The sequence below is a fragment of the Macrobrachium nipponense genome, chromosome 33, assembly GCF_015104395.2.
Source record: "Macrobrachium nipponense isolate FS-2020 chromosome 33, ASM1510439v2, whole genome shotgun sequence".
Taxonomy (NCBI): Eukaryota; Metazoa; Arthropoda; class Malacostraca; order Decapoda; family Palaemonidae; genus Macrobrachium; species Macrobrachium nipponense.
Genome location: NC_087219.1, coordinates 19020856 through 19035772, shown reverse-complemented (window position 1 = coordinate 19035772; position 14917 = coordinate 19020856). Strand labels below are relative to the sequence as shown.

Here is a 14917-nt window from a genome sequence, read left to right as displayed (position 1 = left end):
ACACGAAAGGTAACCTATAACCTCTCCGCTCTGAGTCTGACTACGCTCAGACTATCGAGATGTTGACAGCATAAGATTGCAGTCTTCCCTTTCCGTTTGAAGAATGGGATAAGCTGGCAGTCACAACTATTAAAGAATACGCAAATATGTTGTTGACGGCCTTTGGGCTCAGAGATTTGCTTCTGTCAAACAACAAAGCCCTTAACGATCTTTGAGTTCTGTGAAATCTCGAAACTCGCTCACCCATCTACTTTTTGTCTCACCTGTTTTCTCGGGGTCAGACACTCGTGCGAGATCAGGAGACATATAGTAGCCCTGAGTTTCTTGTTGACGAAGTCGGTTGCGTTTATACACCTCCGATGATCGTTTAACATGAGACCAGGTTGGACTGTCAGGCATTCGTCCTTCGGGAGCTGAATCGCTTTTTTTGATCGCTCCTCGCTCCTTTCTCCTGGCACCAGAAGCTCGAGTCAGGAGTGGCTCAGGAGTTGATTCGCTAACGACGTTGGGTTTGCGTTGATACACCCCCCAAGGTTTGCTTAGCTTGAATCGCCCAGGCAGTCCAAACACTCATCCTTCAGCGAAGAATAGTGCCTTATGGTCTTCAGGGTACAAGCCTTGCTGTCCTTGATTCGTCTGACTGGTCAATTGGTCGGTCACTGACGTTAGTACAGACGGACTGACTGTGCATGTCCAGATCGAAGCTTTCAATATGGAACTTAGACATAGTCTGAAGTTCTTGATGTCAAAGCATTCGAACATCTCCTACCTGTTAACTTCTTGCATGTGATCAGAAGGCATTTTTCTAACCACCCTAGATACGACAAAGAGAGGGTTAGTGAGATTTTAAGCCATCGTCACAAGTTTTGACTTTAGAGAACACAAGCGGTGTGCTCTCTAAGCTTTTCGTTATGGCCTAAGAATGGAAACCCGTTTTGTCCTTGGGCCAGGAGCTTGGAAGCAAGGGATGGCACAAGTTAGTGGGCAGGAGCCAGAGAGAGTCCTGTGCCCTGTCAGGTCTCTCAAGTTTTATCTACATAAAACTCAAGAAAGTCGAAGTCGTACGGACAATCTGCAGTGTTCCGAAAAGACCAGACTTGCCCATATCGAAGAACACCCTGGCTTTATTGTTAAGGAGGTCTTTCAAAAAAGCTCCTTCTTTGTGTTTGCACAAGATTTGAAATCTTTTGATTTGAATGCTCACGAGGTGAGGGCGCGGCCTCGGAAGCATTTCAACAGAGCATGGCACTCGGCAACATCCTGAGTACCATGTTTTAGCGAAGCAACTCTGTGTTCAATTCACACTCCCTGCGGAGATGTGAAGATGGCATATGAGATCTGCTGCTCTAGGGCCATATGTGTCTGCAGACACAATCTTGGGGGCAAGAAGTACCACTCATCCTATCCTGTAGAAAATGGTTAGGAAGAGCTCTTAATTTAGTAGTTGAGTCGCCGACAACGGTGACTTCTTAACTCTTAAGCCTTAGTTAACACACCTTAACTTTGGCTAGGTGGGTCAGGTGGTGATATATATATATATATTTATTTTTACTTCTTAGCCCTCATGGTATGGTCATATGGTCTAGTCACGTCGTGGTCTCGCCCCTGTTGACAGATCATCTGGAGTGCACCAGCATATAGAGGTCTCTACCTCGCTGGCAACTCTAGTAGCACAAGCAGACTTACGCGGCAGTAACCACGAAGTCAGCTATGCTAACAGGTAAGGAATCAAGATATCAATTATCTGCATATATATGTTTCCTAAAATCTTCTATTCTGTCTACTCCCACCACCAAAGGTGGGATTCAGCTATATATATATCTGACAGGTAAGTTTCATGAACAAAATGATATTGTAATGATACAATTAAGTTTGTTCATACTTACCTGGCAGATATATATAATCAAGTACCCACCCACCTCCCCTCAGGAGACAGTGGAAATAAAAATTATGAATAGAAAATGGGAATGATTCCTGATACGCGCCTCCCAGCGGCGGGAATGGGTACTAACCACCTGACTCCCACTGCGTGTGTCGTAAGTGTTTAATTTCTGTCGGATTCGGAAAAATACAGCTATATATATATCTGCCAGGTAAGTATGAACAAACTTAATTGTATCATTACAATATCATATTTCTTTATTTATTTGCATTGCTTTCAACTCTGAAAATTATGCTAAAGCTTTTAGTGTCCTGCAGTTATAATTTGTATAAACAATAAGCCTATATCTTACGGGCACTGTTTGTATTAATACATACTAGTATGTATATATAGTATAAGCTTTATCGCTAAATAGAAAACGAAACAATAATACGAAAGAAAAAGGCTATGCTTACATATAAAAGGGGTAGGTTGGAAAGGTGTATCTTTGGATGTTCATAGATTTTCGTCGAGTTCTGACGATTCCAATCCTAGATGCCAATGACGTTTTGTGGAAGAATCGCGCCCTCTTAAGAGGCATGTAGTGGATTTGTTATATTCGCCTTCAGTTCCTTATAAGAAGTTTAAGGTGCCTTTGCAAAGTCCTCGTCAGTCATGTAGTCATTGTGACAGTCTGGAGCATTTTTCTTCTAGGCCCCCTTTGGTGAAGAGTCAAAGTTTGATTCCCAGTGTTGTAAGAAGTCTTCCTCAGAGTTTCCTTTACCTCTGAACCTCCTGCATGGTCGGAGATTCCTGCTGAGCGCCCCAAAAAGTTTAGCACCCGTTAGCCTCCAGTTGTTCTTCCTTATAGGGGCACCCAGTTTCTCGCGAATGCTCTTAGACTCCAGATCACCCATTGGAGCCTTTAAGTTTTTGCGTCATGGATCGCCCAGTGGAGCCCAAGATTCAGCTGGCGCCAGAGCACCCATTAACGCCTGAGCACCCACAGTCAGCCAAGAGTATTGCTTCTTCAAGTGACTGTGCAGTGCAGTCTGTTCTTCCTGTTAGTATTCAGGCTATTACAAATGTGGATTCTATTCAACCTAATTACCGTATATGCCAGCTTTTTGGTTATATTCATCAGAAATTATCTCCAGGGTTAGAACGCCAATCTCACAAAAGAAATATTACTTCAAAAATGGAAAATAATCAATATTTGAAGGTTTTTGATGAAAAATGCAATAAAAATGTAGTTTTATACATTCAACTTCCCTGCCAGATATATACTTAGCTATAGACTCCGTCGTCTCCGACAGAATTTCAAATTTCGCGGCACACGCTACAGGTAGGTCAGGTGATCTACCGCCCTGCCCTGGGTGGCAGGACTAGGAACCATCCCCGTTTTCTAATCAGAATTCTTTCTGTCGCCGGACCATCAACATTGTTGTTGGTTCCTCTCGATTGGTTTTCTTTTTTTTTCACCGGCAATTGATCTTCTTGACCGACTTTTGGTGACGTATCTGGATTGTTGGATTGGCATACGCTTTTGTGGACTGTTTTGTGGACTTGATTTTGGATTTTTCTTTAAATATGTCTGACTCTGGTAGGTGGTGAGACGTTGTGTGAATGTAGGCTGTAAGGTGAGGTTGCCGAAAGCTTCGGTAGACCCTCACACGGTATGCAAGAGGTGCAGGGAGTATGATGTTCTTTTACTAATACTTGTAAAGAATGTGAGAACTTGAGTGAGAACGAATGGAAGAATCTAACTAATTATTTAAAAAAAGTTAGAAAGAGAGAGAGCGAGGAGGGCTTCTCATAGAAGTTTAAGTAGTTCTAGATCTGAACTATTCCAAGCTTGGGATCTTCCCCAAGGGTAAGTATTGCTACTTCTCCTTCCATTGCAGCCCCTTCTCCTATTGCAGAACCTGTAGATCCAGCGAAAGAACTTGCAGATCTAAAAGCAGCCTTCAAAATAATGGAAAACAAAATGGCTGCCATACAGGTAAGGCTAGTGATTTGTCATTAGACAGTGATATAAGTGTCCCCAGTGTATTGGAGGGGGCATCTGGTCGCTCAGCAACGCTCCTAGGTCTAGACCTCTTCCAAGCTCACATGCCCAGAGGAGAAGGAATGTCGAAAGCCGAAAGGAGGTTGTGGAGAATCCCCACCGATCAGGTGTCCCTTCGGCGGTTTCTGTGACACCCCAGACTGCCAAGGACAGCTATTGTAAAAGCGTCCTACGTAAGTGTTTCTCGTCGTCGGGATCTTCATCACCGAGACGTGATTGGAGAGATTCCGATCGATCTCGGCCTCTCAAGAGGAGTTGGAGGGGGGCGACCGACTATGACTCGAGCCCTGAAAACTTCCCTGAGGAGTCTCCATCGGAGATTAAGAAGGCGAGAAGAGCCATTCTTCCAGCCAGAGTGAGAAGGAGGCAGGAGGTGGTAGGCTATGGACTCCTCCCCTCCTCCTTCCCCTCCTCCCGAAGAGGATAAAGAGGAGGCTACAAAGAAGTTCATGATGGCGATGCAGGAGCAGATTTCGTCATTTGTAGGAGTCCTGTCAAAGGAGCCTCCTAGAAGGAAAGACACTTCCCTTCCTATTAAAAGATCCTCCAGACGATGGAGGTATCTACCTCCAGGATCGATACTCCTACCCGAGTGAGGTTTCCTGTACGAACCTGGATGAAACAATCAGACGTCTGGCACCGGCCAGGAGTGAGGAGTCACCCAGGAGGCAGGAGCCAAGAGCCAGGAGTGAGGAGTCAACCAGGAGGCAGGAGCCAAGAGCCAAGAGTGTGGAGGCATCCAGGCAAGAGGCAAGAGCCAGGAGGCTAGAGCCAGGAGGCAAGAGCCAGGAGGCAAGAGCCAGGAGGCAAGAGCCAGGAGGCAAGAGCCAGGAGGCAAGAGGCAGGAGTCAAGAGGCAGGAGCCAGGAGGCAGGAGTCAAGAGGCAGGAGCCACCGGAGTCCGGAGTCCGGAGTCAGAGGCACCGGAGTCAGGAGCCAGGAGTCCGGAGTCAGGAGGCAAGGAGTCAAGATGCAGAGTCCAGAGTCAAGAGTCGGGGACTCGGTCCTGGAGGTTATGACTCTTCGCCAAATGGGAGCTCCTCTCCTTCAGAACATAGGAGGTCTTGGAAGGACTCTTCCTCAAAACGGGAACGTTCTCCTTCGTCGGATCGAGAGTTAGACGAGTTGTCTGACGACGATCCTCCTGCTAATGAGGGACTTTCTAGTTACAAAGTCTTGGCCTCTTTACTACTACAAGAGTTTGGAGATTCTCTTAGTCCTGCAGCTCCTCCTCTCCTCGTTCGCTCTTTTCGAGCTCAGCTACGGCTAAATCGTCGGCCTTCTTGAAAATGAAGCCTGCGATATCAATGAAGAAGGCACTCCATTCTTTAGATTCTTGGATGGGACAAGAAGAAGGAGTTAGGAAAGACGGTATTCTGCATGCCTCTTCCAGATTGCACGGGAAGAGAGGTATTTGGTATGGGGACAGGAGAGACTATGGGTTCTTTCTTTACCCGCCTCTGCAGATGCCGACTTTGCCAGTTTAGTGGAGGCCTCTAGACGTCACTCCTTAGGATCGGTCAGAGCGACGTGGAGCACTTCAGAGTTGAACCACTTTCTAAAGGGACTTTTTGTCACTTTAGAGGTGTTCAATTTTCTGGATTGGTCGCTCGGAGTTCTGGCCAACAAATCTAAGGAGGATCCGGAGTTTCTGAAGAACCCAGAAATTCTCCATAGCGTGCTGTCCTGCATGGACAAGGCAGTACAGGACGGTTCAGGTGAAGTGGCTTCTCTTTTCGGTGCTGGTCTCCTGAAAAAGAGATCAGTGGTATGGTTCCCTTTTATCGAAAGGGTTTCTCCGAGCCAGCCAGGAGGACTGCCTTACTGTTCGCCCCGCTATCAGATCATCTGTTTCCTTCTCAGTTAGTCAAGGATATATCTCGCTCACTAACTGAGAAGGCGACACAAGACCTACTGACTCAAACGTCCAAGAAAGGACGACCGGTAGCGACGACGGTTAAGAAGGAACCTCGTCCTACTCAGCAGCCCTTTCGTGGAGGTGCAACGGCTCGTCCACCTGCCAGAAAGAAGAGCTCTGAAAAGAGAGGAAGGTCTTCATTTAGACCATTCAAGAGATCTAAGTGACTTGTTGCTCCTCCAAGCACCAGTGGGCGCCAGACTCCTGAACTTTGCAGGAGTATGGGAACTAAGGGAGCCGACCCTTGGTCAGTGTCGGTCCTGAAGAAGGGATATGTAATCCCCTTCGACGACAAAACCGCCCTAACATCTACGCCTCGGGAACTGTCAGCGAGGTACAGAGACCCGTAATGCGAAAGACTCTCCTTCAGATGGTGGAGCAAATGTGGGAAAAAGAGGACCATCGAACTGGTACAAGATCCACACTCCCCGGGATTTTACAATCGCCTTTTTCTAGTACCAAAGCATCGGGGGTGGAGGCCAGTTCTGGACGTAAGCGCTCTGAATCGCTTCGTACAGAAAAAGAAGTTTCGTATGGAAACGTCCGCCTCTGTCATGTCGGCGCTTCGCCCAGGAGATTGGATGGTCTCTCTGGACCTGCAAGACGCCTATTTCCACGTTCCCATTCACCATCAGTCAAAGAAATATCTTCGCTTTGTATGAGGAGACAAGATCTTTCAATTCAGGGCTCTGTGCTTCGGTCTGTCTACAGCCCCACAAGTATTCACCAACCTGATGGCGAATGTAGCAAGATGGCTTCACCTAGAGGGGATAAACATCTCCCTCTACTTGGACGACTGGCTGATCAGGGCCAAGTCGAAGAGTCAGTGCTTGGAGGACTTGGAAGTAACAAGGACATGATAGATTCGCTAGGGTTGCTCGTCAACCTCGAGAAGTCACAACTGATCCCCAGCCAGAACTTGGTCTATCTGGGGATTCAGATGGATTCTCGGGGTTTTCGGGTATATCCTTCGCAAGAAAGAATTACTCGAGGTTTGTCGAGAATCTCAAGCTTCTTAGAGAGAAAGGACAGCTCAGCGAGGGATTACCTGAGCCTATTAGGGACCCTGTCCTCATTGGAAAAGTTCTTCTCGCTAGGGAGACTTCACCTTCGCCCTCTTCAGTTTTTCCTCAAAGAGGTGTGGAACTGGAAGACGGGTCAACTCTCGGACATCTTCCAACTTTCACAAGAAGTAAAAGATCATCTGAGGTGGTGGATCCCTCAGCTTCAAAAGAACGAAGGCTTATCGCTTGCTCTGCAGAACCCAGACCAAGTGTTGTTTACCGACGCTTCGGAGTCGCGGGATGGGGAGCGACGCTGGGAGCAAGGGAGGTGTCAGGCACCTGGACAAAGGAAACAGGTGTCCTGGCACATCAATTGCAAGGAACTTGTGGCCATACACCTAGCCTTAAAGTCCTTCGAAAAGATAGTCAGAGACGGGGTAATACAGATCAACTCAGACAACACCACGGCTCTGGCTTACATAAGAAAGCAAGGAGGCACGCACTCGTTCTCCCTCTATCAGTTGACAAAACACCTGTTAACCTGACGGAAGAAAGAGGCATAACTCTCCTCACAAGGTTTGTTCAAGGGATCAAAAATGTGAGAGCGGACAGACTGAGCAGAGAAACCAGGTCCTTCCCACAGAATTGGACTCTTCACGAAGAATGTGTCGAAGTCTTTGGTCCCTGTGGGGGAGACCTCACATAGACCTGTTTGCGACGTTTCCTCTCCAAAAGAATAGAGACCTTTTGCTCTCTAGTAGAGGATCCGAGAGCCTTCACAATAGACGCGTTTCTCATGGATTGGTCGGGTGTGGACGCTTACGCCTTTCCCCCGTTCAAATCCTGGGGAAGTGCTCAGGAAGTTTGTAGCTTCGAAGAGCACGAAGTTGATACTCATAGCCCCATTTTGGCCAGCACAGGAATGGTTCACGGAGGTACTGGAGTGGATAGTGGACTTCCCCAGATCGCTTCCAAACAGACACGATCTACTCAGACAACCCCACTTCGAGAGGTTTCATCACAACCTCCCAGGTCTCGCTCTGACTGCCTTTCGACTATCGAAAGACTTGTCAGAGCGAGAGGCTTTTCTCGCGAGGGCTGCGGGCTATATCGCTAGAGCCCGCAGAGCTTCGACGAGAAGAGTATACCAGTCGAAGTGGGAAGTCTTAGGAGGTGGGTGTAAGGTTCAGAAGCTGTCCTCCTCCAGTACCTCTATAGGTGGAATATTGCCGATTTCCTCCTCTTTCTGAGAAAGGAGTCACACCTATCTGTCTCGACAATAAAAGGATTACCGAAGCATGCTGTCTTCGGTTTTTCAGGAATCGAGGCCTAGACATTGCTAACGACAAAGATCTACACGATCTAATTAGATCTTTTGAGACGTCGAAAGCAGCTACTCCTAGAACACCTAGTTGGAATCTAGACGTGGTCCTGAAATTCCTTTCATCGGACAAATTCGAACCTTTACATCTGGCGTCCTTCCGCGACGTCACTAGGAAATGCTTGTTCCTAGTGGCTCTCGCTACAGCCAGAGGACGAGCGAATTACACGCTCTGGATTCCACGGTGGGGTTCAAAGGAGATGCTGCATCTGTTCTTTCCAGACAATGTTTCTGGCAAAGAACGAAAACCCATCAACAACCTTGGCCCAGAAGTTTTGAGGTAAAAGGCCTATCTAACCTGGTAGGCAGAGAGATAGAGAGATCTCTCTGTCCAGTGAGAGCTCTTAAATTCATTTAGAAGAGGAAGAGACAGATGGGAGCTTGTCAACAAGGTCTTTGGTGTGCAGTGAAGAACCCCAAACGACTCATGTCCAAAAACGCCTTGGCTTTCTTTGTGAGAAGCGTTATTACGGACGCTCACAAGAACGCTCGGAGGAATCCTTCGGTCTTCTAAAAGTCAAGACGCATGAAGTAAGAGCAGTAGCAACGTCTTTTGGCGTTCCAAAAGAATATGTCTCTGAAGAATATCATCGAGACTACATATTGGAGGTGCAATTCAGTGTTTGCATCTCATTATCTGAAGGACGTGAGAGTGACCTATGAGAATGCTTCTCGCATAGGTCCCTTTTGTATCAGCAGATACAGTACTGGGTCTTGGAGCAAAGACTGATCCTTAATTTTGTGTTTTCATACATTCAACTTCCCTGTCAGATATATACTTAGCTATAGACTCCGTCGTCCCCGATAGAAATTCGAATTTCGCGGCACACGCTACAGGTAGGTAGGTCAGGTGATCTACCGCCCTGCCGCCCTGGGTGGCAGGAATAGGAACTATTACCTTCTAAGGACAGATTTTTCTCTATCGTTTGGACTGTAAACACACGTTTACGGTTCCTCCTGATTTGATTTTCGTGTTTCATCGCCATCGATCTTCTGGCTGTCTTTTGCAGGGAAGTACTGGGTCTGTCTTTGGTTCGGCATACGCTTTTATTAACTTTTAATGAATGTTTCGCTTCGAAATTTCGAAGAAAAATACTAATTGAAACTACCGAAATTATCGGTAGACACTCCCACATAGTTTGCAATAAAGGGAATTATTAATATTTATTCATTATTACATGTAATAAAGGTTACAACTTATTGAGGAAATATTAAACTTTAATTTCCTACTTTAGGAAGTCAGAAGAGCATATAACTAGATACGCTTACTTTATAAGCTTTCAATAGCGTTTGTGCTAACGAGCAGTTAGAGTATTAGCAGTACTAGTAGTAGTTGCATCCTCATCACCTTCTTACTCCACAGAAACTACAAATTTATATATGCAAATTTGAAGATAATGGATGTAGCTCAAAAGCGAGCTCTAAAAAGGTAAGAAGTGAATATAGTGTTTCCCCATTGAAGTGGAGGGTGCGTCTGATCGGCTCTGTCTCGCTCCCAGAACCTAGACCTCTTCCAAGCTCCCAGGCCCAGAGGAGAAGGAATGTCGACAGTCGTACGGAGGTTACGGAGAATCCCCACCGATCAGGCGTCCCCTCGGCAGACTCTGTAGAACGTCCCAGACTGCCAAGTTCGCCATTGGAAAGGCGTCCTAAAATAATGGAGGGTGCGTTCCGATCGGTTCTGTCTCGCTCCCAGACCTAGACCTCTTCCAAGCTCCCAGGCCCAGAGGAGAAGAATGTCGACAGTCGTACGGAGGTTACGGAGAATCCCCACCGGTCAGGCGTCCCCTCGGCAGGAATCTGTAGCGTCCCAGACTGCCAAGGATCGCCATTGGAAAGGCATCCTAAAAGAGTGCTTTTCGTCTTCCCATTCGTCTCCTCGTAAGAAGTGGATGGAATTCCGACGAACTGTCGTTGTCCGATCAAGAGGTGAGTTGGAAAGCTCCGACGTTGGACTCGAGCCCGCAACGTTTCCCGGACGATTCTCCCTACGAGAGGAGCCAAGAGGACAATATCTCGATCTCCTACGCCTTCCAGAGCGCATTCTCCTATTCATGGCAAAGAAAAAAAGGAAGAAACTGCGACGGACTTCCTACTTAAAATGCAGGAACAAATTTCCTCTTTAGTAGGAGTATTGAGAAAAGACCTTCCGAGGAGAAAGGACCATTTTCTTCCTGTTAAGAGATCTCGTCCTACGGGCGTTCTGGACTCCAGACGTTATCTCCTCTACTCCTCGTACGAGTACAGAGACGAATAAGAAAGAAGGACGAAAACTCATAGGATTGAGACGCAACATACGGACAATGACGAGAGTGTCCGAGTCGGACAGAACCACCCAGGCGCTCGGCGCCAGAATTGGACTACTCGGACAGGAAAAAGTGTCCTACGCGGACGGCTCCAACCAGACAGACTCGTGCCGATTGCGGACAACCTTGACAAGGCGGACAGCTGGATTGGACAAAACGTCGTGCGCAGGCAACTCCGTCCGGCCGCGACAGGCGCCAGAAGCGGACAAGACGGACAGGCAGAGGTGTCGTACTGGAATGACACCAGCCAAGCGCCAAGTTCCATAGGTGGACAGCTCGGACAGACGACACGGTCCGAGACGGACAGATACGTCCAAGCGCATTGAACAAACCAACTTTCGGCAACGGTTAAGCACCAAGCGCCAAGATCTTCCTCAAAAGAAGTCATACGGAGAAATCAACCAGGAAGCGTCTATTTATGATTTGGACCAGGAGCGGATTTCTCTGGACAGAGACGAAGGTGCCGCACAGGCGGCCGTCGTCCTGTTCACGATATGTCCGTTTCGGGTGGAAATCTGCCGCAGCACAGCTGTCTCCTGAGAAGAATGCATATGTCGCACAGGCGGCCGTCATTCTTGTCAGGAGGACTTAGATGATGATAGAGTTTTTTCTCAGGATCGTTTGAACATTAAACAAGATTTGTACGAGCTCTCATTCATTGATTAGAGGCTCTTCCAAATAATAGAGGCATAGAATACGGCCTTATATCCAAGAGAATAAAAATTTGAGGGATTCTCTTCGATCCTAGAGTTTTCATTGCGATCTCTTTTCGACTAATACTAATTCGTGTTTATTGACGAAAAGAACGAAGAGGGCAAGATTTCCTTTTCTCTCTCTGGATCGAGAGGAAAGAATGTAGTAGCAAGACTTGCTGTATACGATTACTGAATGACAAGTCATATACCCATACCAGAGTTGCCTTTGTGGTTCGCTACGGAATTATCTATATCCTTACAGGTTTTTTCCTGGTAGGACTTCGCTTAAAAGGTTTGTTACGACAATACCTACTCAGCTTCGGTATTTAACAAAGGTTGTTTGGCTTAAATTTGCATTATTAAGAGCTTCCTTAGGCTCGAGAATAATTGTATTATATTCCGTTCATTGAATGAAATACTGGCAACTCATGATGAATGCAGTCAGGCAGCGAGCGAGACTGCCGGGCTGTCATTCTAAGGCCAATACTGAATACAGTACCATCCGGTTCTCGGTCATGATTAGCCTATTACATCTCTCTCTCCAACGGGATCGAATGGTTAACCGTATATCCCCCCACAATCAGGACTTAGTCTCGAATGGAGGAGATAGTTAAGCTAACACAAATTAAAATAAAATTGTCTGCCTTTTTGCTAAGAAGCTTTCAATAAGAAAGATATTATAACCTTTCAATGCTGTTTACCGTAGGTAACATTATTAAAGGATTCTAAGCAGTAGAACATTATATTATATAATGCTCTCATGCTTACGAAAGCATGGCTTATTAGAATACATGCTTAGTGAGAAGATGGATGTAGTAGAGAATTCACTTTAAGACTACGGTATGGTCAAGTCTTTCGAGAAACGCACACAACCTTTTAAGAATCGGATATTGCTCAAGAGAAGATGGATGAGTGGGATGGGAAACATTCTCTTCGTGGCAGAAATGGTTTCCCTGAATGGACTATACTTCGTATATAAGAGTTTTTTCCTACTAAGAACGGAATTAACATGTGACAAAGGAGGTCGGGTACCATAAAGGCACAGATGTTCTGACACATAACATAAAGAGAATTAGAAGAAAGCGCAGCCGCCGGGCGCAAAAGCGCTAGAAGCGCCAACCTGGCGCAATGCGCCAGGAATGCGCCAGCCTGGCGCAAAAATTGCGCCAGAAGCGCCAGCCTAGCGCAAAATTGCGCCAGAAGGCCAGCCTTGCGCCAGCGCCGCCTGAAGCAATGGGCCAAGAGCAACCATCCAAGATATTTTTTTTCTCGTTTTAGCGAGTTATTAACCTAAGAATCCAGTAGCCTCTCGGACAGCAGGCTCGGTAACGGCAAGAATCGTTCCTGATTTCGTTACCCTTTTTATCACTTAGGCCAATTCCACGACTCTCTCATATCGCTAAGAGCATCGAGAATCTCTTTTTTTCGCTCCTGTTCGCGTTAAAAAAGAGAACCTATTTGGAAAACAGACAGGGAACGTAACGATCCTTAAGAGGTTCGATGCAAGATATTTCATGTCCGTGAGAACCTTCTCGATCGACGATAATAACTGTTAACGTATGTCTAACATTTATTGGAAAGAGTTGTGAGAACCTGCGGAAAGTCTTCTTCATAGATCTCTTAGCAGGTAGAAGACGAACAGGCTTCCTATAGAATGCTTCCTTTTCCTCGAACCAAGAGAGGTAGCAATATACGCCATCTTTATTTTATAGAAAGGGGAATATACTATAGTCTTTTTTTTTTTTCCCTAATATAAATATAAATATAAATTCTTTTACAGAATTTAAGATAAATGGGCGTCAAAGAAAGAGAGGATAATACTTTATGCCTCATTTTGGCTTCAGAGAGGTTGGATTCACAGAGGTCACGTTCTTCTCACAGCATGTTTTTGAAGTCTTTTCCAAGAGAGTCTGGATATTCTATCAGCATCTATTATTAAATGGACCTTACAACCTCTCCACTCTGAGTCTGTCTGCATGCAGACTGACCAGAAGTGGACATAAATGAGAGGATTTTTCAAGGTAGATGACAATAGTCATGGCCTAGACATAGAATTGCTGCAGATCGTGCTAGAGGGAATGAGGAAACTGTCCTCTTCCGATACCTCTGTGAACCACATAGCGGTTTTTTCTTCCCTTTCAGAGGGAAGAATCACCTTTGTATATATCTGCTATCAAAGAACGCAGTAAAAGGCTATACTCTGTCTCTACAAAGGGAATTGGAGATAGCAGAGGATTAAGATCTTCGGGATCTTATACGATATATACCTTAATATGACAAGAGTAGGATATCATGTACTCCTAATGGGATCTTTTTTGTGGCCACAGATTCCATGTTCCGACAAGATGGAACTGCTCCTCATCAAACTTCTTTGAGAAATTTTTGTGAGGGAATTCTTTGTTTCTCTGGGTCCTAAACGACCAAGGAAGACAAGTGAATTTTTTGAGCATTGGAATCTCGCATCAGATTCTATGGAGACTAGACAATGGGTTCTTGCCAGCATAGTATGTCTAGCAAAAGAACTGAAACCCCCTATTCCTGATTCAATGTTTTCAGATAGAGGTTTCGTTGTCCAGGCAGAGTACTTACGTTTTCATCTACAGTAGAATGGTTCAAAAACGTTTGCCTACAGAGTCTTTGGTATGCGATGACGGCTCGAAATGCTTCCCAGAAGGTGTTTTCAGAGGGATACAATAAAGAGCTAGAAATCAGAGTACTCCCAATTTCAGCTCGGAGTCTCCTTCGGACTTCCAGGCTTTTTACCCTCCTTCGGGGGCAAGGATAGGGAAGATTCTGCAACGAGACACCCCTTCAACATGTAAGAAGAGATCTCGTGAGCACGGAAGTATTCATGAAGGACCCTCCTCGGAGGAAGACTCTTATCTCTCGTACGGTTAGATATCCTATCGTCTACGGATGTAGCTGATGACAGTCACCTCCCCTTACCGGAGAGACCAAAGCTCAAAGTGAAAGATTTCTTCCACCCTTCTCCAGTCTCCTGATAAACGATTGTGGATGTTAAGGACTTTCGGACAATGTAGCGCCATCAGGCGCCAAAATACCAGAACAGGCGTAAAGACGCCAGAGGAAGACAGTCCAAATAAACACTGTTCAATTGTTCTGATGAGGAGAAGGGAGCGTGACCGCCAGCCATGGCGCAGATGCGCTAGAGGCAAATAAATCGGAAAAAGTGTCCGATGTGGGCATCGCCAGTTTCCTCGAGACTCTTTAACAAGCTCTGAAGCTCCAGCAAGTGGGAGAAGTCAGCCAGGCGCTAGGCGCGAGGCTCCAGGCAGGCGCAAGGCAAGGCTAGCCAGCGCCAAGGCAAGCAACATGCGCCAGCCAAGCGCGAGGCGTCAGACAGGCGCGAGGCGCCAGCCAGGCGCGAGGCGCCAGCAGGCGCGAGGCGCCAGCCAGGCACAAAGCCAGGCTCTAGGCTTCATCCAGAAGAGATCATTTCAAAAGAAAGCCCTGGTCTTCTTTGGAACAGTGATCTCTAAAGCACTTCTTAAAGTAACTTGATGATTCCTTCAACAGCTGAGAATTAAAAGCGCTTGAAGTGCGAGCTTTTAACAATTCTTGTTCTTTCCATAACAATATGTCGTGAGAGACATATTAGCTGTAATTTACGGGAGATGCAACTCTGTGTGTCTTCTCTTTGCACGAAGGAGGTCAAGTTGACCTA

General features: G+C 46.3%; 1 protein-coding gene across 1 annotated transcript in view; it reads left to right on the top strand.

The window, feature by feature from the left end:
- The first annotated feature begins 2801 nt into the window (after window positions 1-2801).
- LOC135202778 (uncharacterized) overlaps window positions 2802-14917 on the top strand; it is a 50001-nt gene continuing 37885 nt past the window's right edge. Inside the window, exon 1 of the mRNA XM_064232240.1 lies at window positions 2802-3019. Within this exon, the coding sequence (XP_064088310.1) occupies window positions 2802-3019 (218 nt within the window). The remainder of the gene's footprint in view (window positions 3020-14917) is intronic.